The sequence below is a fragment of the Ascaphus truei genome, chromosome 7 (assembly GCF_040206685.1).
Source record: "Ascaphus truei isolate aAscTru1 chromosome 7, aAscTru1.hap1, whole genome shotgun sequence".
Lineage (NCBI taxonomy): Eukaryota > Metazoa > Chordata > Amphibia > Anura > Ascaphidae > Ascaphus > Ascaphus truei.
In genome coordinates this window covers 4440610-4465205 of record NC_134489.1, presented here as the reverse complement: position 1 = coordinate 4465205, position 24596 = coordinate 4440610, and the positions used below count along the sequence as shown (strand labels likewise).

Below are 24596 nucleotides of genomic sequence, written 5' to 3'. Positions count from 1 at the left end.
GCAGAGCGAGACGCTGCAGTGCAGGGGCAGAGCGGGACGCTGCAGTGCAGGGGCAGAGCGGGACGCTGCAGTGCAGGGGCAGAGCGGGACGCTGCAGTGCAGGGGCAGAGCGGGACGCTGCAGTGCAGGGGCAGAGCCTGACACTGGTTATAGGTATAGTGACATTAACCCCTTAATTCCCAGATAAAGACAAAGCACAGACATTAGTTCACTGACGGGCAGATATGAAGTCCTTTTTGCTGTGCGTGTTGCCCTGTTAACCGCTTCACTCCCAGATGCCGGTATAAATTAATCCACCCTTCACTGCTGGATACAGATCTATGGCTATTAAGCTCTTCTTCGCTGGATGCACGTGGCGAACGATTAACCCCTTCATCCCCTGAAGTCTTCTAACTTGGTCACTGGGCTAGTGTGGGGGAGCAAGCTGTACCGTCCCCCTGCCCATCCAAAGAATCCATTCCCATGATCTCGCACTGTGGTGGCAGCACCTCCTCCAGGAGGATACGCGTTAACCCTTTGCTGGCCACACAGGGGAGGCCAGATACATCGAGACGCCTGAGATTCCTGGGACGGAGAGAGAAAGGGAGACTGAGTGGGAGCGGATTCAGCAGGAAGCACATTGTGCAATACGGGCTGCATAGGATACAGTGTGAGGGGGGTATAGGCCTACATGGGTCTATAGGGGATTTGTGTATTTTGTCATATAGAGTGTACAGGGATGAGTTACAGAAAAAATAAAAGTAGATAACAGGCTGCTCTAGAGTCGTAGGAAGACTACATGGGGTTGCACAGAGGTAGTACTTACACTGCACAGCGACTGTATATACAGGCATACCCCGCTTTAAGTACACTCACTTTAAGTACACTCGCGAGTAAGTACATATCGCCCAATAGGCAAACGGCAGCTCACGCATGCGCCTGTCAGCACGTCCTGAACAGCAATACCGGCTCCCTACCTGTACCGAAGCTGTGCGCATGCAGGGAGACTATAGAGCCTGTTACAAATGCATTATTTACATCAGTTATGCACATATACGATGATTGCAGTACAGTACATGCATCGATAAGTGGAAAAAGGTAGTGCTTCACTTTAAGTACATTTTCGCTTTACATACATGCTCCGGTCCCATTGCGTACGTTAATGCGGGGTATGCCTGTACACTGCGTTGATATGCCGGTGTAAAAGCTGCACAGTGATGTTACAAACACTGTAGATGAGTTATTGTAACTCAAAGAAAGATACATACAATGTATCAAAGAGATCTAGCAGCATAGATACATCTAACACTGGGGATACATCCCTGCTACAAATAATTCCGTGGCCTGCATATAGATGGTATATAAAGTGCACAAGGATTGTATACAGACAGCAGATTAATAGTAAACAGATGAAGATTACAACAAAATACAGTATGTAAGCTACACAAGAGATGTATGCATAGCACATGGTTGAGCCAGAGCAACAGAGCGTTGGGTGGGGTGCGATCCAGAGCAAGGGAGAGCTGGGTGGGGTGCGATCCAGAGCAAGGGAGAGCTGGGCGGGGTGCGATCCAGAGCAAGGGAGAGCTGGGCGGGGAGCGATCCAGAGCAAGGGAGAGCTGGGCGGGGAGCGATCCAGAGCAAGGGAGAGCTGGGCGGGGAGTGATCCAGAGCAAGGGAGAGCTGGGCGGGGAGTGATCCAGAGCAAGGGAGAGCTGGGCGGGGAGCGATCCAGAGCAAGGGAGAGCTGGGCAGGGAGTGATCCAGAGCAACGGAGCGTTGGGTGGGGTGCGATCCAGAGCAAGGGAGAGATGGGCGGGGAGCGATCCAGAGCAAGGGAGAGCTGGGCGGGGAGCAATCCAGAGCAAGGGAGAGCTGGGCGGGGAGTGATCCAGAGAAACGGAGATCTGGGCGGGGAGTGATCCAGAGCAAGGGAGAGCTGGGCGGGGAGCGATCCAGAGCAAGGGAGAGCTGGGCAGGGAGTGATCCAGAGCAACAGAGGTCTGGGCGGGGAGTGATCCAGAGCAAGGGAGAGCTGGGCGGGGAGCGATCCAGAGCAAGGGAAAGCTGGGCGGGGAGCGATTCAGAGCAAGGGAGAGCTGGGCGGGGAGCGATCCAGAGCAAGGGAGAGCTGGGCGGGGAGCGATCCAGAGCAAGGGAGAGCTGGGCGGGGAGCGATCCAGAGCAACGGAGCATTGGGTGGGGTGCGATCCAGAGCAAGGGAGAGCTGGGCGGGGAGTGATCCAGAGCAACGAAGCGTTGGGTGGGGTGAGATCCAGAGCAAGGGAGAGCTGGACGGGGAGCGATCCAGAGCAAGGGAGAGCTGGACGGGGAGCGATCCAGAGCAAGGGAGACCTGGGCGGGGAGTGATCCAGAGCAACGGAGATCTGGGTGGGGAGTGATCCAGAGCAAGAGAGAGCTGGGCGGGGAGCAATCCAGAGCAAGGGAGAGCTGGGCGGGGAGTGATCCAGAGCAACGGAGATCTGGGCGGGGAGTGATCCAGAGCAAGGGAGAGCTGGGCGGGGAGTGATCCAGAGCAAGGGAGAGCTGGGCGGGGAGCGATCCAGAGCAAGGGAGAGCTGGGTGGGGAGCGATCCAGAGCAAGGGAGAGCTGGGCGGGGAGCGATCCAGAGCAACGGAGCATTGGGTGGGGTGCGATCCAGAGCAAGGGAGAGCTGGGCGGGGAGTGATCCAGAGCAACGAAGCGTTGGGTGGGGTGAGATCCAGAGCAAGGGAGAGCTGGACGGGGAGCGATCCAGAGCAAGGGAGAGCTGGACGGGGAGCGATCCAGAGCAAGGGAGACCTGGGCGGGGAGTGATCCAGAGCAACGGAGATCTGGGTGGGGAGTGATCCAGAGCAAGAGAGAGCTGGGCGGGGAGCAATCCAGAGCAAGGGAGAGCTGGGCGGGGAGTGATCCAGAGCAACGGAGATCTGGGCGGGGAGTGATCCAGAGCAAGGGAGAGCTGGGCGGGGAGTGATCCAGAGCAAGGGAGAGCTGGGCGGGGAGCGATCCAGAGCAAGGGAGAGCTGGGTGGGGAGCGATTCAGAGCAAGGGAGAGCTGGGCGGGGAGTGATCCAAAGCAACGGATCATTGGGTGGGGTGAGATCCAGAGCAAGGGAGAGCTGGGCGGGGAGTGATCCAGAGCAAGGGAGAGCTGGGCGGGGAGTGATCCAGAGCAACAGAGAGCTGGGCGGGGAGTGATCCAGAGCAACAGAGAGCTGGGCGGGGAGTGATCCAGAGCAACAGAGAGCTGGGCGGGGAGTGATCCAGAGCAAGGGAGAGCTGGACGGGGAGCGATCCAGAGCAAGGGAGACCTGGGCGGGGAGTGATCCAGAGCAAGGGAGAGCTGGACGGGGAGCGATCCAGAGCAAGGGAGACCTGGGAGGGGAGTGATCCAGAGCAAGGGAGAGCTGGGCGGGGAGCGATCCAGAGCAAGGGAGAGCTTCGCGGGGAGCGATCCAGAGCAAGGGAGAGCTGGGCAGGGAGCGATCCAGAGCTAGGGGGCACTGGATGGGGCTCGATAAAGAACATGGAGCAGCACTGGGACGCGATTCATAGAGGACACACTGGTATCAGAATAAAGACAGGTCAGGCCTCCACCTCTTAGGCTACGGCCCCAGTTGTCATGGCTGCACGCACGCCGGAGCGTCTGGTGGCGCATGCACCTTTTTCAGCCGCGTCCTGTAGTCTGCGGTTGTAGTGGAGAGCAGGAGATCCGACGGAGGAGGAGGAGGGGGCGCAGCCACGACATCACGCGGCTGGTTCGCCCTCCTTGGCTGAACCGCCCCCGTGACGTGACCAATGATCGGCCGCCGCACCAAGAGACAAAAATTGCCTTGCCTTGTGCGCACACGCACACTTGCCGACTGAGACCTGCCCCATAGAGGGCTGTGCTCTGGTGTGTGCCGCACACCGTTGCGCGTGCAGCAGCGGCCACTGAGGACCTAGCCTTACAGGACACATGGACACAGACACATACTCACTGTAGGTGGTGCAGGGTGGCCAGGCCCCTCTCGGTAATGCGGGGACAGCCGGCCAGCGACAGTTCCTCCAGGCAATCTTTAAACACGTGTAGGCGGCTCACAGCCCAGTCATCTAGTTGAGGACACATGCTAAGGTCTAGGACACGTAACTCCTGCAGTAACACTGGGGAGAGCGAACAGGGATCAAAACACATGTAACAGTGCAACACTGCATCCCCAGCAAAAGTGAGAGACCACACTCTGTGCACCATGACACAACACCTTCCCAATCACAGAGATCTGCAAATTGTATCCATAACGCTATGTATTTCATCTCCAATAATTCTGCATCATATGACCACTCCTGGGGCGATCACAAGACGCGATCAGGCCGTGGATGCCGGAAATGGAAGAGGACGAAGTGAGCATACACGATCTGCCACTAGAAAGCTAGCATGTCCTCATACAGTACCCCGTCATTAGGACACTGTACAGGTTAAAGTGGCAGGCACATGTAGCAGGTCAAAAAGGAAAAAAGCACATAGCTAATGTACTTCAAAATATACAACATTATGTTCATTAGAAATGCAACAATAAAGATTAATCAATATTGACCAAGTAGGATTTGTCGCGGGCAGGCAAGCCTCAGACAACACTCAGAAGATAATCAACATTATTGATCATGTCCACCTCACAGACACCAAAGCACTACTTTTAAGTCTAGATGCAGAGAAGGCTTTCGATAGAATAAACTGGCAATTCTTGGACCATACTATGCGCAAATTTGGCTTCAAAGACGTATATCTAGAGGGGGTCCATAGATTATATCAAAACCCGTCAGCAAAGGTAAAATTACCAGGGGGCAATAATCAGAGATTCGAGATCACAAATGGAACTCGGCAGGGATGCCCCCTATCTCCTCTCCTCTTTGCATTAACCATAGAACCACTGGCATCGGCAATACGAAATAATATAGACATCCAAGGAATAGAAATTGGACACAGGAAGCATAAAATATCCCTATTCGCAGATGATGTCATTTTAACCCTCTCCAAACCCCAAACCTCCCTACCCAACCTTCAAAAGGAACTCCGGGATTTCGGGAAAATCTCAGGATACAAAATTAATAATGATAAATCGGAAGCCCTGAATCTAAGCCTGCCAGAGCCAGAGGTGAAACTCCTCAAACTAAACTTTAATTACCGTTGGAGCTCCTCCTGTATCAAATACTTGGGAGTCAAGATATCGAGGACCTACCAATCCTTATATCAACATAACTATCCGGCCCTGTTTCAAAAAATCAAACAAGATCTAGATAAATGGGGAGGATACCAGATATCATGGATCGGGAGAATGATCTCGGTTAAAATGAATATACTCCCTAGATTACTCTATTACTTCCAGACTCTCCCGGTACACATCCCTGGCTCGGAATTGAAAAACATCCAAAAATTAATCTTCCAATTTATTTGGCAGGGTAAGAAACCCAGAGTCGCCAGAACAGTTCTCTTGGCCTCAAGGGGAAGAGGAGGACTAGGAGTCCCAGACATCACAAGATACTACCTGGCCGCCAATTGCGACAGGTGGTAGTCTGGAACGCTAACCCAAATCAACACTGCTGGCTAGATATAGAAACACAATATGCCGGGACGCCTTCACTGCCGGCTTGCCTTTGGTCCCTGAGCAGGGAGGACATGCAGAATAACAAATTTAAACTAGGCCCGATGAGACACACATGGGAGATCTGGACGAAATGCAAATCCAAATTTAAGCTCACAACACCTCACTCCCAACTTACGCCAATTCACAAAAATCCGAAATTCCCACCTGGCTGTGAGCCCAGGCAATTTGATCAATTCAAAACAAAAAATATTAGAGCGGTTGCCGACCTCTTGAGCTTTGGGAAGTTCCTGAGTTATCAAACTCTACAAAACAAATATGAAATAGTAGGGCTGAATGTCTTTAAGTACCTACAAATTCGACACTTTATTCAAACATTATCCCCAACGTTGGAATTTCCCCCTCTCACTGGATTCGAGCGGCTCTGCAGAGAAACAGCCCACCAGAAAGGTCTTATAACGCAAATTTGTGCAGAACTGGAGAGGACTATAGAAGCCCCCACACATGACTACATGCTACACTGGGCAGCAGAATTGAATATAGTTATAGACCGAGAGGATTGGGAAAGTATTTGGGAAACAGCCTCAGGAACTTCCATATGTACCACAATTAAAGAAAATATATACAAAATATTGTTCCGCTGGTATCTTACCCCAGTTAGAATAAATCAAATCTACCCCCTGGCTTCCGATCTATGTTGGAGAGGCTGCGGTCAAAAGGGGGACATGGCCCATATTTGGTGGACATGTCCGGAAATTCAGAAGTACTGGGAAAATATACAAAACTTAATAAAAGAGGTCACAGACCTCATAATACCCATTGACCGCTGACCTACCTATTGGCCAGGCCCTTAGAAACACTGGACCGACCAACAGGCAAATTAGTCTCCTTCATTCTCACAGCGGCTAGGTGTGCGGTGGCTGCCGCCTGGAAGAAGGTGTCTCCCCTCTAAACAAACGGTAAAAAAAAGGGTGCAAGAGGTGATGGAAATGGAGAGATTGTCAGCCTTTCTGAAAAGGTCCACTGCCTCTTTCAATAATATATGGGACCCATGGCTAACTCAAATGGCTCTCTCGCGCCGAAACACCCCATAACGGAAGAAATAGAACCAAGACAGAACAAGGGCCCAAGGTACGGATGTCGAGGGGAAGGGAAGCAACGCTCCCTCCCTCCCCCCCCCCTCCTCCTCCCCCCTTCCACTCTCTCTTCCCTCTCTTTCCCTTTTCTGTTTCCACACTCACGCCACCCCGGCAGACCCTGGAGGGTCAGGGGGACGTTGAGGCTTTCCCCCCATACCAGTTAAAGTGAAAACTTGTATTAGGCCAAAATATTGTCTGTACTTGTAATACTGTGAAATGTTATAAATGCCTAATAAAAAATTTGAAACAAAAAAGAAATGCAACAATAAGCATGTAGCACTCAAGCTGCATCCCACTGACTTCCATGGGGAAAATGGCAGCCAACTTAATTTTGGTCAAACGTAAATGATTTTAAAAGCGGGACTCTTCGAATTGAAATATCATAAAAATAAAAAGGAAAATATCACATTAACAAGCACAATGAACTGTATTAAATAGCTACATTAACAAAAAAGGAGCAGTTTCCTCTACATGCTTATTTTATGTTACATATGTCTTCTTTCACCTTTTTTTGTTTTTTCTCTGCTCGCTGATTTTTTTTACTCTCACTTAGTGACATTAGAAGACCTCAAAGACCCTTCTTTGAGAAGGTTAAAGTAAAACATTTTATCTGCTCAGACACTTTGTAGTGTACAGGAAAAGTAGCTCTGTACTGCCTGACGGAGTAGAGAAAGTGTGAATGAACAGGAGTTACCACGTGGACACACTACTGACTGTTTTGGGCCTTTTTACAGAAACAAATAAAAGCAATACAGCCAGGAAAACAAAATAATAACAAGGTTGGTGTAACAGGGACTTATCCCTGTTTAAATAAAAACCTCCAGTGGTCTGAGAAATCCAGCATAGAGACCAATTAACTAGCGCCACCTGGTTAATCAGAGGAGGGTAAAAAAAAACCCTGCTGGGGACAGCCCAGAGTATTCCTTAGCACATTCACAACGGTGCTGACAGAGGAGATACTGTCTTGAGCACAAAGGCTGTGCTGAGATCAAGACACCCGGACACCACTGACCTGAAGGGCCACCTGCTTTAAGGTACCGCTTGAGTCTTTGGGGTGACATGCTGGTAAAGGGCTTTTCCTTCCATTCTTCCAGATAGGGACTGGGAAGTGAGTTAGCCCTTACACAGGGATAGGTGTTTTTGTATGCTGTACAGTGTTTAAAGGCTAAATAAAGCCATATTCTAATTTCTCCAAAACAGTCTCCTTGAGTGTACGTCTGCACCTGCCTCTTACATATAGTGTCAGAAGTTTGGATGAGAGGTGGCCCTTGAATTTCAAAGGAGCCCCGGAGACTGCCTGGGAAATATTTTGTGCTTTTGCCTGTATACAGTTTCCGCAACAGCGTGAGCAACAAAACAAAGAACAGAAGTGACCAGCATTAAAGGGCTACACATCCAGGCCGGAAATCTACACGGAACTAGAGAAAGCCACAACGCCACACTTTGACTGGGGGAGACTGTGACAGACTGTGACCCTCCCAAGGTACTGATGCTGTGACAAGTCTACCCCACCACTTGTGGAAAAAAACAAAACAAAAAAACCCATGGGTTTTTAAAACAACACAAAAAGAAATGTGCTTAAAAGCGCTCATCCCTATAAAAACTATAAACAATATGCAGCAATATGCAACAAGTAAAAAATGTGACAGGGCAGCCAGGAAAACTAGTGTGAACAACACCAGATGGAATACAGAAAAACAAATACAAACCAGCGCCCACAACAAATGACATTGTCCAATGAGTCCAAAGGGGGGAAAAGTCCAGTGGGTCCAAATCAATGTAGAAATACCATTCAGTGGGTCCGTGACATGTGGACAAACACAAAAGACAATATCATAGTGTATACTGTATATCATAAACTACATGAAACAAAAAGGGACAAACAACATGTAACACAGAAGCTGAAAATATACACTATTTATTAAAACAAAGAAGCCTGTTGCAGAGGATCATCAAGGGGTTAAAACCCAAAACCCTACTTACAACAGGGCCGGCTACAATGAGCATGAAAGACCAAACAGGGACAGATATCAGATGCAAAGCAAGTCCTCCGTGAACACTCCGGTGTGTGGAACGATGCCTCAAACTCCCTCCAATATCCAGGGGATTCCCAGAGTGGATGCGGGGATGTGGAGCTACACAGCCGAGTGAAAGGGGACCACTCTCGCAATGACGTCACTTCCTGTGGGGGTGGTCTGCAACGCAACACGGAACCAGCTGTCTCCAAAGGCGTCGTGACCTCTGACCCTACACGTTTCGTGATAACGTCACTTCCTCAGGGTTAAACGGAGGACTTGCTTTACATCTGATATCTGTCCCCGTTTGGTCTTCCACGCTCATTGTATCCGGCCCTGTTGTACTGTAAGTAGGGTTTTGGGTTTTAACCCCTTGATGATCCTCTGCAACAGGCTCCTTTGTTTTAATAAATAGTTTATATTTTCAGCTTCTGTGTTACATGTTGTTTGTCCCTTTTTGTTTCATGTAGTTTATGATATACAGTATACACTATGATATTGTCTTTTGTGTTTGTCCACATGTCACGGACCCACTGAATGGTATTTCTACATTGATTTGGACCCACTGGACTTTTCCCCCCTTTGGACTCATTGGACAATGTCATTTGTTGTGAGCGCTGGTTTGTATTTGTTTTTCTGTTTATTTATTTATTTATTTTTTAAATGGCCGCCAAGCTGAAGTTAAGTACAGACTCTGCAAAAATGGAGAAGAAAATGTGTTCCTGGTGTAGAGAGCCCAGCCACACAGAGCAGTGTCCCTTCAGGCCTTATTCCAATGATGAAGAGGATGCCTATGTGGCCCTTGGAAAAAGGCAGCAGCCAGAGGAATAATTTTTTCAACAAGCCACGGAACTGCAGCAGCAAGCAACGCGCTGTTGTCACAAGAAAAACGCAGAAGTTTTTCTTAGCAAGGGCACATCCAGTATCACTGATGAGAGAGAAGGTGTGCATGTGTGCACAGTACTGCTGATGTCTCTACAAAAGTAAAGAAGAAGAAAAAATAAAAAGTCGACAGACGCCTGTGAGAGCTACGAACTCTGCAAGTGAAGTCTGCCCACCTGTAGGACTACCAGCTGGGGTTCTAGCATATACAGAGAAAATCGCTGCAATAGCGCCTCCCGGGGTCAGGGGGAAGAATACACCTGATACCGCCAAAATAGAGGGCACAAAAATGGTGTTCCTGTACTGAACCCGGACACACGAAAGTGTCTCTTCCGGTCCTATGAGGATACAGATGAGGAAGATTATATCTGATCTGGGCCCCGAAACGAGACGCATCCACAAAACACCCCTAGGATGGTGGAGATCCCTAAACTCGGTACGCACCGAAAAAAACAGGTCTCTGACCCCAAATATTCCTGCCAGCTACTGCAACTGCAAGAAAAGCATGGTGGATGCTGTGAAACTACTGACGTTTCAAACAAAGAAGGAGACCCCAGTATCCCTGATGGGACGGAGTCGTCCAAAGCAAAAAGGCTGAAAAAGAAAAGGAGGTTCTCCAATTACCATGGAAGGATCAGACACGTCCACAGATACCGCGGAGGAAAAGTGGGGCCTAGATGCCCTGCAGCCTAGAGGAAATGGAGAATTGGTCCCACGGGTGACAGAAGTCGTGTATCCCCAAAGAAGTGTCTGTCTGGTGCCGACATTGAGAAACCCTCAAACTATACCAGGGAAGCGCAGCCGAAACCCATGAGTGACGATCCCTTGACCGAAACTCAAGATGCCCTGCAAACTGCCAGGCAGGACTGTGATTTCCTCTGTAAACTATTGAAACAGGAGATGGAAGCTACCGCCAAGCTACAGTGGTCTGCTCACACTTTCCTTTGACTGTGGGACTGTGATGAACACGGAGCGTTGTTTACATAGTGACTTAGAAGATCTGACAACTAAGCTGAAAACGGCAAACACCTATTATTAACTCCATGGATAAAAAGCAGAGCAAATCTGACAAAATGATTGCTAACCTGAAACAGAAGTATGAGGCAGCACTGAATGAGATTAGAGTCTCTCAGCAAGAGGTTTGCAATTGCCATAGAGAGGTGGAAGTTTCTCAGAATGAGGTTGATACTCTCTGCATAGAACTGAATGCCTCACAACAGGAAGTCAGCAGTATCCGGACAGAGGTGGACATATCGCAGAATGAGGCTCATACTCTCCGCATAGAGCTGCATGCCTCACACCAAGAGATCAGCAGTTGTCGCACAGAACTGGAAGTCTCTAAAAAGGAACTTCACAGTTTCGCAGACGAGCTGGACATCTCTCAAAAAGCTGTCTGCAGGCTTATTATGAATCTTAAAGTCTCTCAGAAGAAGCTTCACACCCTCAACCTAGGGATAAAAGTCTCACGCCGGGAGACCGAGAGTCTCCACACAGAAGTGCGTAATTGGAAAGAGGACTATGAAGAGGCCCTCAATTTTATAGCAACTGTAAAAAGAGAAAACACAAGTCTGAAAGAAGAAAACTCTGATTTGACTGACCACGTCAGTGATAGGGATGAAAAGCTGCACGAGCAAGAAAAATTATGAAACTATTTGAATATGAAAAGTTAGAAGCATTGGAGTAACGCACACAAGCAGAGCACCTACTGCAGAGCCAACTGCAAGGTCTGCGTACGCACCTCCAGAATGCCAAAGAGAAGCAGCAATTTCTGCAGGAAGAAAATCTGCAGGCTGCTAAAGAAATACAAGTGCTGCAGGAATGTCTGAATATCCGGTGTGCCCTTGCAGAGCAGCATGAGGAGCTGAAGGCTGCCCTGAGCATCACCAGGACATCGATAGAGGCCAAGCTTAGAGGCCAGATGTTTCGGTATGAGAGGGAGCACGAGAACGTTCAGAACCTGAAGCAACAGTTAAACTTGTTAAAAAGGGAGAAAAGCAGCAGAGTAATTCCGAAATACTATAAAGCTCTTGTCCAAGAAAAGTTGGAGAGAGAAAGGTATCTGTGCAAACGTTCTGCAGCGCTCACCATACAGGCTGCCTACAGAGGAATTAAAACTCGCCAGCTAAATCACCAGAATAAAGCAGCCTGTCTTCTCCAATCCATATGGAGAATGCGACGACAAAGAGAGAACTATGAACATTTGAAGCAATGTGTCAAATGTTAGGAAGTGTCTGTAGCAAAGATACTACAAAAAAATGAAGGAAACTGCTGGTGTGATTCAATTCAGATGTAGATCCTACGTCACAACCAAGAAAGCTGTGTGTTGCTGTAAGCGCACCCGCAATGACATCTCAGTACTACTATCGGCTTTCCACACAATTCAGGAAAGAAGAACCGAATTACAACTGAAAAGCGCAATATAAATACAGTCATGGTACCGTGGCCACATGGCCCAAGTCCGATTCCTCACAATGAAAATAGCCGCTAGAAAGATTCAGTCTTTGGCTAGAATGAGGCAGAACTGTTTTGGTGATCACACCTCTACAAGTACAACACTAGTTGAATACAAAAAAAGATGCCATGGGAGTCAATCGAAAGGAATAAAAACTCTGCCCACCTTAAATCACCCATGATTATGGATACGGAACCCGATGCAGGTGGTCACCCTAAACGCAGGGAAGAAAAGATCGCCCGACACATGGGAAAACTCCTGACCAAGCAATCTGAAGAAGAAAGACTGTGCTTGGGAAAGTCCTCATCAAGCGACTGCAGTCTGCTGATTTCAAGCACCTTCTGGAGGAGACATTGGCACTCTGGAGAAAGGGCTCCAATCACAGTGGGACTGAACGTTATCCTCCTCCATCCATTGTCAGTCGAGCCACAGGTGTATCTCGAGTGAGAGTGGAAGGATGGGCTTCGGCCGTGGCTATCCCGAGCTACCCACAAACAGGGGAGGTATTTAACAGGGACTTATCCTTGTTTAAATAAAAGCCTCTAGTGGCCTGAGAAATCCAGCCAAGAGCTGGTTGATTGCAACAAGTCAATTAACCAGCTCCACCTGGGTAATCAGAGGAGCTGGGGACAGCCTAGAGGACTCCTTAGCACATTCACAACTATGCTGACAGAGGAGATACTGTCTTGAGCACAAAGGCTGTGCTGATATCAAGAAACCCGGACACCATGGACCTGAATGGCCACCTGCTTTAAGGTACCGCTTAAGACTTTGGGGTGTAGTCTAGTAAGGGGCTTTTCCTCTCAGTCTTGCAGTTAGGGACTGGGGAGTGAGTTAGCCCTTACACAGGGATAGGTGTTTGTTTATTTGTTTTTTGTATGCTGTACAGTGTTTAAAGAGACAGGCTAAATAACGCCATGTTTTAATTTCCCCAAAACTGTCTCCTTGTGTGTACGTCTGCACCTGCCTCTTACAGCTGGTAAATCTGCTTTTACAACGCATCGACATGGAGTACGCTTTTTAAATTGGGGAAGTTTTCCTATAACATGATACATTTTTGGGATGAATATGTTAGGTGTGCAGCCCCACAACCTCACAATTGTTTTATTGTATTCATGGCTGAGACGGTAGGGAAATAGCAGCCAGAAAGACACAGCTCTATAGCCTATGTGCCTTCTGTGTGTGCATAGCCGTGGTTCAGTGAAAGGCTGAGTTCTAACTAATTGGGATAGGAAGGTGACTGATTCCATCTGAATAATACATTTATGATTTACAGCACACGTTAATTTGATACATGGACACAGTATGTATGAAAAGATGAAACCATTATCGGACCTACGTAATGTGGCTGAAGGTTCTGAGCTCCCGCCAATAATAGCAGAAGACAGAAATTATCATCAGAAGCTATTGACTATGATTTTTTTGTTTGTTACTGCTCTGTACTCGTTAAATAAAATAAATTGATCTACCAGAAATCTTGATGCATTGCTCCTCACACATAATTTCTTATCATTATTCTCCACCTTCTCATCCCCTGTACCCTGTTTCAACTTCGCCTTCCTTTTAGATTGTAAGCTCCATGCGAGAGGGCCTCTTCTAACAACACATTGAAGGCCTACCCTACCTCTTCTAACACAATGTTAACCTTGTCTGTAACTGTTACATATGTCCATAATCATATATAATCTCTAACGATCCATGAAATGTCTGTCAATTGAATGTATTACCACTGTTAATTTCATGTAACCATGGATAGATCATAACTCTGTGCCCAGGTCGTATTTGAAAACGAGAGGTAACTCTCAATGTATTACCTCCATTTTTAGAAATAAAATAAATACATTTAATGTTATCTCACTGTGTTAAGCGCCTCATAAATGATGCATCTATGTTTCCGAATCTTTTTTTTCTTATATAGCGCCGATAGTGTACACAGTGAGTATCTTCCCTGTACAGGCACAAGGAGCTGACCTTTTTAATATATAGCATTTTACCCCAAACACACGCTTTATCTCACCTATGTTATCCAGGCCTCTGTAGTTCACTGTGGAGTTGCTTAAGTCCACTCCTTCCACAGGTAAATTCTTGTGCTGTAAAAAGTCCCAGCTGAATTTCCCACGTTTGTCTGCCCGGTACCAATGTTCGTGCCCTTGAAACCTAGCGGGAAGCAGAGAGTTGGTGAGCCCTGGGTAGGATTGGAAGACCAACACAACATTATCACAATAATGACATCAAGAAATGTATCATAACAACGGTATTTATCACGATAAATAACTATATTATGAGGAGAGGCTAGTTAATATAGATTTGTTTACATTAGACACGAGGTGCCTAAGGCCTTGCCCCCGCTGGCTACTGCAGCGCCCGCTGTGGCGGACGCTGCACGGACGAGAGCCCTCCCCTCAATGGCGCCGGGCCCGCTGCGGGGGGGGGCCACAGCGCTGTGGCGATAGTTGCTCCTGCTCTCAATAGAATTGAGAGCAGGACTCGCGACGGAGCGCTAAGCCACACCCCCCAGCGGTTCAGCCAATAAGGGAGAACCTGCCGGGTGATGTCATGGCCGCGCCCCTGTCACTCCCCCCCTGGTCTCTCTTCCTGCAGCTCACTGCAGACCGGGGAATCGGCTGCACGCACCGCCAGCCTCGCAGGCGCGCATGCCGCGGAGGTACTGGGGCCTCAGCCTTAGAGGGAATACGACTACCTGTCTTTCTTCCTCTATTTCACCTCAGGACTTGGCTGACTATTTCAAGACAAAGGTGGATTTCATGCGGCCCGATATCCCCTCTGTATCCTCCTCACATTCTATACCTTGTCCTAATCCTCCTCCTCAACTATTTATCCCTTGTCACAGAGGAGGATGTGTCACTGCTGATCTCCTATTCTCCATCTACCACTTGCCCTCTTGACTCCATACCCTCCCATCTCCTAAAACCTCTTTCTCCTATACCAATCCCTACTCACATATTTTCAACTTGTCCCTCTTGTCTGCTACTTTTCCCGCCTCATTTAAGCATGCAAAAGTTATACCCACACTAAAAAAACAAGCTTGATGCTACCGGTCTCTCTAATTATCACCCTGTCTCCCTCCTCCTTGCCTTTTGCCTCTAAACTGTTTAAACGCCTTTCGTTCTCTCGCTTACTCCATTTTCTCACCAGCTATTCTCTCCTATATCCTTTACAATCTGGCTCCCTCACTGCTCACACCATTGAAACAGCCCTCACCAAAATAACTAATGACCTCCATGCTGCAAAAGAGAAAGGTCATTACACTCTGCTAATATTACTCGACCACTCTGCAGCCTTTGATACTGTGGAACACCACTTTCCCTTCACATTCTCCATACTCTTGGTATCCGTAACAAAGCTCTATCTTGGATCTCCTCTTACCTCTCCCATCGTACTTTCAGTGTTCTGTTTGCTAACCCCTCCTCATCTTCTGTCGCTCTCTCTGTGGGTATAACCCAGTGCTCTGTGCTGGGACCTCTTTTCTTTACACACACTCTCTCTAGGTGACTTTATCACATCTCTAGGGTTCAAATATCACCTCCATGCTGATGACACACAAATGTACATTTCAACCCCTGACCTTAACCTGCTCTACAGACCAAAGCCTCTGAATGTCTCTCCCCTATATCATCCTGGATGGCCCTCTGCCGACTCAAACTTAAAATGTCAAAGACAACACTCCTCATACTTCCTCCACAGCCTGACCCTACTGCCCCCTTCTACATTACTGTTGTCAGTACTATCATACACCCAGTATCACAAGCACGCTGCTTAGGGATCACATTTGACTCCTCCCTCACATTCACATAGTAGCTAAAACCTGTCAGTTTTACCTCCATAACATTGCAAAGATACGCGCTTTCCCCTGTCCCCCTACTGCTAAAACTCTAACGCTGGCCCTCATTCTCTCCCACCTCGAGTATTGTAACCTTCTATTGTCCGACCTTCCTCCCTCTGACCTGTCTTCCCTAAAATCTATCCTAAACACTGCTGCTAGATTCACTTTATTTTCTCCTAAATCTGTCTCAGCGTCTCTCCTGCTGAAATCCCTCTCCTGGCTTCCAATTAAACTCTGTATTACTTACAGAGTTTTCCACCTCAATTTTAAGGCTATACACTCTTTTGCCCCTCCTTACATCTCAGACCTAATTTCTCGCTATACACCTACCCTAATGGGGCCTTCTACAGAGCGCAGTGTCATATAGCTCATGCATGTTATGCTTGAAAATAAAGAAACAAACATTTGTAAACACTGCTACTTAGTGCCCGCTTCCCATAGTGTTAATTGTGCACTGCTGCATATTAGTGTGCAGTGATCTGCCGATTCACGTAGGCATATTGTGACAAAATTGGTAACGTTCACGAGGCTCCGTACTTGGGACTGATAGCTAGCAGCTAGGCTCCCTGTTAGAGAATTTTCTCGTATAGAGCTCGTTTATAACTCCCTTGAAATACTCAGGGGGAGCGTGCATGTCACTAACTGCTATAGACCCGGCTACTGAATAGTCTGTTACTTCCGGGATCACATGGTAGGCTGGAAAGTAGTGGCGAAGGTACGCACTAAGTAGCAATATTTACAAATGTTTGTTTCTTTATTTTCAAGCATAACATGCACAAGCTTTACAGCTAAGCACTTACTAACAATATTAACAAATGTTGCTACAAATGCTTATTACCTGAACAGAATGCACAGAATGCATGAGCTATATGACACTGCACTCTGTAGAAGGCACCATTAATTTGGCACACATTCTCTGCTGAATTAGGGTTTACAGATGGTAGAGTCTGGAATTGTATCTATCGAAACCACTCCCGCTTTACTAGGAGTGTTTATATACATACACCTTACCTGATAGAAACTCCACCATCAGTTATCAGCATCAATTCGCTAGCTGACACACACCGTCTACTGCTGTTATCTATTTGCTGTATTTACGTACAATATTTGTTAAGCTATTTCCCTCTTACTACCAGAGGTTATTGAGCTTTAATTAGACTGTATTACGGTATTGAGTCTATTACTACCTTTTGGACTTCATAGGTGATTATACTGTATCACTTATTAATACCTCACAGCCACTCGTTATACCAGCATTTAGTTACGAATGTCTATACGATTTAGTTTGGTTTTCCTCTTAGTTTGTCCAACACTATTTTATCATTATTGACACCATTAAACTTTGATTTCAATTATTTCATCATTACATTAGAATTTGCATGTCTTCTGTATACCCCTTTTGTATCTAAACTGTCTCCCGCCTAAAATCTCACTCACTGCCCACACCTCTGGAATGTCTTTTCCCTCAATATTGACTGACACGCTATCTTACCACCTTCAGGACCTTTCTTATAACACACCTGTTTAACGAAGCATATGGGTAGCTCCACTGCATGATACTATACATCTCATATGTACTGACCATGAGCCCCTGCGGACGCACTTACACCCTCCTACTGTCTCTGTAAGTTCTCCCTATTTACCACTTAAGATTGGAAACTCTTTGGGCAGGGACTCCTTTTCCTGTTGTTACTTTCAGGTCTGAAGTGCTTATGTGCCACTATGTGTTATAATATTATTTAACGTGTATTACTGCTGTCAAGCGCTATGTACTGTACCTGGATGGCGCTACAGTATATAAAGATATACATACATACAAATATATTCAGGGTCAATACAATTTGTTTTCAAATGGTCTATTCCTCCCAAGGGCACTACAAAGGACTCGGGTCATCCCTTAAGGTTAGGGGAAAGGAGATTTCACCACAAACATTGAAAAGGGTTTTTAACAGTAAGGGCCGATAAAATGTGGAATTCATTACTCATGGAGACTGTGATGGCAGATACGATATGTAAAAAAAAAAGTTGGGTATCTTTTTAGATGGGAAAGGTATACATGGATATACCAAATAAGTATACATGGGAAGGATGTTGATCCAGGGAGTAATCTGATTGCCATTATTGGAGTCAGGAAGGAATTTATTTTTCCCCTTATGAGACATCATTGGATAATGTTTCATTCTGGGTTTTTTTTATTTGCCTTCCTCTGGATCAATATACTGTAAATATAAATATAGGATAAGGATCTGTCGTCTAAATTTAACATAGGGTGAACTAGATCAGGGGCGTGCAAAGGTTCCCTGCTCTCCCCCCCAGCTTCGGCCCCTCTCCTTCCCTTGTCTTCGGCGTCAAATGACGCAGTCACAGCCTGTGTGCATATACGTACCTCACTCCGCAGTCACAGCCTGTGTGCACATACGTACCTCACTCCTCAGTCAGCCTGTGTGCACATACGTACATCACTCAGCAGTCACACCCTATGTACACATACCTACGTTACTCTCCAGTCACACCCTATGTACACATACCTACGTTACTCTGCAGTCACACCGTGTGCACATACATACACTCTGCAGTCACAGCCTGTGTGCAAATACATACCTCACTCCGCCCTTCTGAGCCAGTGTGAAATATGCAGCAGCTATGTAGTGTCCATACAGCTGCTCTGTATATGCATAATGCCTGAGAAAGAGACATAGTACAGTCACTGTACCCCTGTGACCTCACCAGCTACCCCCACTTCAGTATCCAAACACCTTAACTCCCCGATGTCAAGTTTAACAAATATTGTATGTAAATACAGCAAATAGATAACAGCAGTTGAAGGTATGTGTCAATGTAGTTCTTCAACTCCTTCGAAAACAATGAACATGCTGGAACATACCAACATAAAGCTGTTTTAAAAAGCTGCAGTCTTTCTAAATAAATAAGTCCATCCCTATATATATTATACTGAATGTGTGTGTGCGTGCGCATGTGTACATACACTTTGTGTATGGAATGTATATCAACAGAAACGACACAGCGCACCAGAAGTCTATAGCAAATAGTGTAATATAAAAAACATTCTTGAAAGCCACTAGACAGCTCAACAGCTGATCCACTGGCTTGGCGTCTCCAAGTGGCATCGAGCGGACGCTCAGCTTGCAATGCTAGGGATCCAAGCAGCTGAACATCTTAGCTGATCTATTGGTTGGCGTCTCCACGCGAAGGCGCGCAGACGCTCCTGCGTTATGACAAAATGAAAGAAATTACGACCTCAGTGCCTTTTGCACAAACTTGCTTCATCAGGGTTTGACATCACTGGTGGAAGGGCTCTTATATTTATACTGATCAGAAGCGTCTGCACGACGTCGCATGGAGATGCTAAGCAATAGATCATCTGTTGAGCTGTCTGCCGCTCGGATCCCTAGCAGTGGCAGCTGAGCATCCGCGAGCCGCCAGGTGAAGACGCCAAACCAGTGGATCAGCTGGTGAGCTGTCTAGGATCCTAGGTGCTGCGAGCTGTGTGTCCTGGGACCTGGTGCACCGGGTCCCAGCAGAATTTCATCTTTGGACTTTCCAGCTCTCATTGGGATATCGTGTAGCCTACATTTACTTTTTTAATTGTAAGTTTATGCTATATGAGTGTGTGTTTTTTTATATTACACAATTTGCTATTGACTTCTGGTGCGCTGTGTCTTTTCTGTTGTTGTTTTGAAGATCCAGTTGGATTGTTTGGTGGGAGAACAGAGCACCAACTGTAGACTCAAGCAGCAAAGAAGTGGATAATCTGAAAACTATTACTATTTTCGAACTGATTGCATTATGACAGTCTGTGTGATTGGAACTCTTTCTCTCTCTCTCTCTCATACACAGTGCGAATATTACATCTAAAGAGGCAGGCTATGTGAGCAGTGCCTGCATAATCTCTTATTCTATTGCAGACATTTATACGCACGCATTCTTCTTATGAAGGTTCCAGTGCGTTAAGCGGACGTTCCAGTTAATAATTTTCTCCATGTCATAGAAATGGGTGTACAGATAGTGCAGAATTCTGTGCTTCAGGGGGGAGGCAGAGGAGCTGCTGTTACGGGAGAGACGGGTCAGGCATCTTGTGTTCTGCAGCTGCGTAAAACAAGACACCACTATCAGAAAAGTTGGTGGAGCAACGTGGAGAAGAGGATTGCAACCAAAGCATCTGGAAGATCATTGGGAAGACCTTCCAGCAGTGGATCGAGACAGGCTGAATATGGTTGGGGGGGGGGGGTGTGTGTGTGTGTGTGTGTGTGTGTGTGTGTGTGTGTGTGTGTGTGTGTGTGTGTGTGTGTGTGTAAAAATAAATATAGGAAATAGCTGTCTTAGCCCAGGCAGAATAAATGAGTACTTCAGTATTAGGTGATACCTTTTTTTTTTTTTTTTATTTGGACTAAACTATTTGGACTATGACAAAAATTGTTAGTTCAAATAAAAAAGGTATCACCTAATACTAAAGTATATATTTATTCTGTGCGTGCGCACACACACACACACACACACACACACACACACACACACACACACACACACACACACGGAAATATTGCTGTGTGCTCATTTGCATGTCTTAGGTCTGCAACCCTGCCTTTCACCATTATAACCCAGCTTACAGTGTTTCCACTGCAGCAAGGGATTCTGGGAAATGACATGCAAATGAGCACACAGTGCCACCTTTGCCTTCAAATATGACAAGGTCCCCTATAAGTTTATGCTTGCTGCATTGCACAGCCTGGGCTAAGATGCATAGCCAGTAAACCTAACCACAGACAGACTGTTTCGACCTTAATGGGTCTCATCAATGTGAGGTTGGTTATACTGCCTTTGCAATTTTAAGCTTGGTATAGGTTTCACCACACTTAGTTAAGTTATGGCTACGATCGATATTAAGTGTATTATATGTACACTTATAGTTATAGGCATGTACGTATGTATATATATATAAATAAATATAGTAAATACACACATTGCAGTGCACGCTGAAGAAGTAGTTCAGTGGTAATGTCACTGCCTTTGTTCAAATCCCAGTATCAGCTACTTATCACCTTATATTCCTGTGACCTGTGACAGGGCAGGGACTCATGGTGCCTGCAAAAGTCTATGAACAGCACTACATACACTGTCTGCATATATCACTTGTGAGCACATTCTCATGTCTTAGACAGGTCTGCATATACACACACAATTATGTACTTAAATATTTGTGTCAAATAACTCTGTATGTTAAATATAACTGCACACATATACTGTACATGCAATATAATAAATATAGCAACATTTTGTATGTAGCAGAACATTACACGGCGTAACTTGCATATTAGAAGCTGAAGTTGCACATTAGTAACCTACAAGCCTGGGCGCCGCCATGTTTGAAGTGAGTCACGTGACCGGAGGGAGCAGGACTCGCCTATCTGCCTCCTCTGGTGTATGGAATACCGAGCTTTCCACGTCACATAGCCCCGCCCACATGGCGAACCCCGCCTCCCCTGTCTTATAGCCCCTCCCACATGCGGAACCCCGCCTCCACTGTCACATAGCCCCTCCCACATGCGGAACCCCGCCTCCCTGTCACATAGCCCCTCCCACGTGGTGGAACCCCGCCTCCCCTGTCACATAGCCCCCCCCACATGCGGAACCCCGCCTCCACTGTCACATCCTCGCACATGGGGGAACCCCGCCTCTCCTGTCATATAGCCCCGCCCACATGGGGAACCCCGCCTCTCCTGTCACATAGCCCCTCCCACATGGGGAACCCCGCCTCCCCTGTCACATAGCCCCTCCCACACGGGGAACCCCGCCTCCCCTGGTGGGCGTGTCTGCCTTGCTCTGTTACATGGCCACACGTGAGTGCAGCAGCAGCAGCAGATCACAGGCGGATCAGATGGGAGGCGAGTGTTGACTCACCCATAATTAGCATGCACTTCATTGTTTACATGGGATTCTTCAATGAGAACGTTTAATTTAAAGGGAATAAATATATATATATAATTGAGTGGATACAGTGAAGGCCTGTATCAGAGAGGTAATGGCAGAGCAGCTGGAATTGTCATTTCCAAGGACTAATATCACTGCGGTTTGGGATTATGGGCCCATGATGACCTGTGAAGGGAACGTTCTGATTTCCTTCATCAGTGAGGCTCCATTAAAGTCTGACACAAACCCCGTGAGACCCGCAGAAAAGCAGCGACTGGACAGGCCTCGTGACACTAATATACTGGGAATTAACCGTTTGCTGCTCTTCTACATAATTACATAGAGACAGAAATTAAAAGCAGATAAACACTTGGCTCACCCAGTCTCCTATCCCAGTGAAACCCGAGCCCGGATCTCCTTACATCTACCCCTAGCATTTGTGAATTCATTTACTGCATTACTCTCTATCCACCACCACTGCTGGGAGTCTAATCCATGTATCCACCACCACTGCTGGGAGTCTAATCCATCTATCCACCACCCCTGCTGGGAGTATATTCCATCTATCCACCACCACTGCTGGGAGTCTAATCCATCTATCCACCACCACTGCTGGGAGTCTAATCCATGTATCCACCACCACTGCTGGGAGTCTATTCCATCTATCCACCACCACTGCTGGGAGTCTATTCCATCTATCCACCACCACTGCTGGGAGTCTATTCCATCTATCCACCACCACTGCTGGGAGTCTAATCCATGTATCCACCACCACTGCTGGGAGTCTATTCCATCTATCCACCACCACTGCTGGGAGTCTCTTCCATCTATCCACCACCACTGCTGGGAGTCTCTTCCATCTATCCACCACCCCTGCTGGGAGTCTATTCCATCTATCCACCACCCTTTCCATGACAAAGTGCTTTAGTAATCTATTTATGCAGAGAAATCACAAAGGGGAAATTGATGTAGAAGTTGTAATTTTTTTCTAACATGTCACGGGGTCAAGCTATTTGGACCATATTAGAATAGTTGTGCTTTGAAAACTTCCTAAAATACATATATTTTTCTTGACATAGAAAGCAATATTAAGCAAGTGTGTAAATATTTTTTTTTTTGTTAATAGTACTCTGGGACTAAATAAAAGGAGTAAAAGTGTACATGCAGCCAGGGCCGCCAACAGAAATCATGGGGCACGGGACAAATGAAAGGAGTAGCCCCCCCCCTTACCCCCGAAGCCATAGCGCACCCCCCCCCCCACACCCCCCGAAGCCATAGCGCACCTACCACAAAAAATATCTTTAGCGTGCAACTTTTACTTTACAATGCAACATGTTTATTTTTATATTTTCAACAAAAGACAGGTGACTGCCTGCCTGGGTGGGTGAGTGACAGTAGAATGACAGTGGGTGGGTGAATGACGGTGGGTGGGTGGATGAATGACGGTGGGTGGATGAATGACAGCGGGTGGGTGTATGAATGACAGTGGGTGGATGAATGAATGACAGTGGGTGGGTGGATGAATGACGGTGGGTGGATGAATGAATGACAGTGGGTGGGTGGATGAATGAATGACGGTGGGTGGATGAATGAATGACGGTGGGTGGGTGGATGAATGAATGACGGTGGGTGGGTGGATGAATGAATGACGGTGGGTGGATGAATGACAGTGAGTGGGTTGAATGTGTGTGGGTGGGTGACAGTGACTGGGTGGGAGACAGTGACTGGGTGGGTGACAGTGACTGGGTGGGTGACAGTGTCTGGGTGGGTGACAGTGACTGTCAGTGACTGGGTGACAGTCAGTGCCTGGGTGACAGTGACAGTCGGTGCCTGGGTGACAGTGACAGTCAGTGACTGGGTGACAGTGACTTCCCCCTCCGACCCACGTTGGGAGAGGGGGGAATATATATAAATATATAATAAAAACATCTAAAAAAAATTATCCCCGGGTTAGCCTTCAATAGAAGGTGGCAACCCAGGCTGCAGTGTGTGTTTGTGTGCACAGAGGTGGGCCCTGCAGTGTGTGTTTGTGTGTACAGAGGTGGGCCCTGCAGTGTGTGTTTGTGTGTATAGAGGTGGGCCCTGCAGTGTGTGTTTGTGTGTACAGAGGTGGGCCCTGCAGTGTGTGTTTGTGTGTATAGAGGTGGGCCCTGCAGTGTGTGTTTGTGTGTGTGTACAGAGGTGGGCCCTGCAGTGTGTGTTCCATTCTGGTGAGCTCAGTGGGTCGACCTTTGCCAGTTTTTAATGCCTACAGTGACTCCACATATTGGCCAAATATGAACTCTCTGCGACCTAGAACTGGAGATACAGAAATGCACTTTAAAACATTAAAATACATGCTTATAATGAAACATGGGAACAGGGGAACATACATTTTCAAGGTACAACAAGGTGCAAACCTCATCCCTGGACCGCAGTCCAGTTAACCCCTTGTCTCTCTGGTGAGGTCAGGGGATGGCCATATGGGGTGCAACCCCTTTAATACCGGGCCACCCCCTTTCTCCCTCTACAATCATATTCCCACATTTAGAGGGATTTCATGTATTTTTATTCCCCTGCCTCAGGGCAAACTGTGTTCTATTTGCTAGATGTGTATATTGGTACAATTATTGGTGTTTGTACCTTTACAGTGTATGCACTAACCACATACACTGGGATCAGGTCAGGAGTGAAAGGATTAATTGCATTTACATGTTTATGGCCCTTTGTTCCCTTTCCCGCCTTTTCAGTCTCCATTTTGCAGTATCTCCATAGTTCGCCATTGGAGCCCCATG

General features: G+C 47.1%; 1 protein-coding gene across 2 annotated transcripts; it reads right to left on the bottom strand.

Annotated features, from left to right (window-relative positions):
* Positions 1–21376, bottom strand: DMAC2 (distal membrane arm assembly component 2). 2 transcript variants are annotated; one of them, XM_075606885.1, is made up of 6 exons: positions 21259–21376; positions 19835–20001; positions 18496–18576; positions 14068–14207; positions 3964–4126; positions 1–564 (listed from the first exon to the last, which is right to left on the bottom strand). In XM_075606885.1, the coding sequence occupies exons 1-6, from the start codon at positions 21274–21276 to the stop codon at positions 399–401; spliced, it is 735 nt and encodes a 244-aa protein (XP_075463000.1). In that variant the 5' UTR covers positions 21277–21376; the 3' UTR covers positions 1–398. The 2 variants fall into 2 exon arrangements, with proteins under 2 accessions (XP_075463000.1, XP_075463001.1); XM_075606886.1 differs by having other exon boundaries at positions 5–564; positions 21255–21273.
* Positions 21377–24596: the final 3220 nt, after the last annotated feature.

What these genes read in the sequence shown, in the direction of transcription:
- DMAC2 (XM_075606885.1), bottom strand. An exon ending in CAGAGGCCTGGATAACATAG is followed by an intron (nt 4,127 to 14,067) that starts GTGAGATAAAGC and finishes CGCTCTCCCCAG; the next exon opens with TGTTACTGCAGGAGTTACGT. An exon ending in GCCACCCTGCACCACCTACA is followed by an intron (nt 565 to 3,963) that starts GTGAGTATGTGT and finishes TCTCCGTCCCAG; the next exon opens with GAATCTCAGGCGTCTCGATG.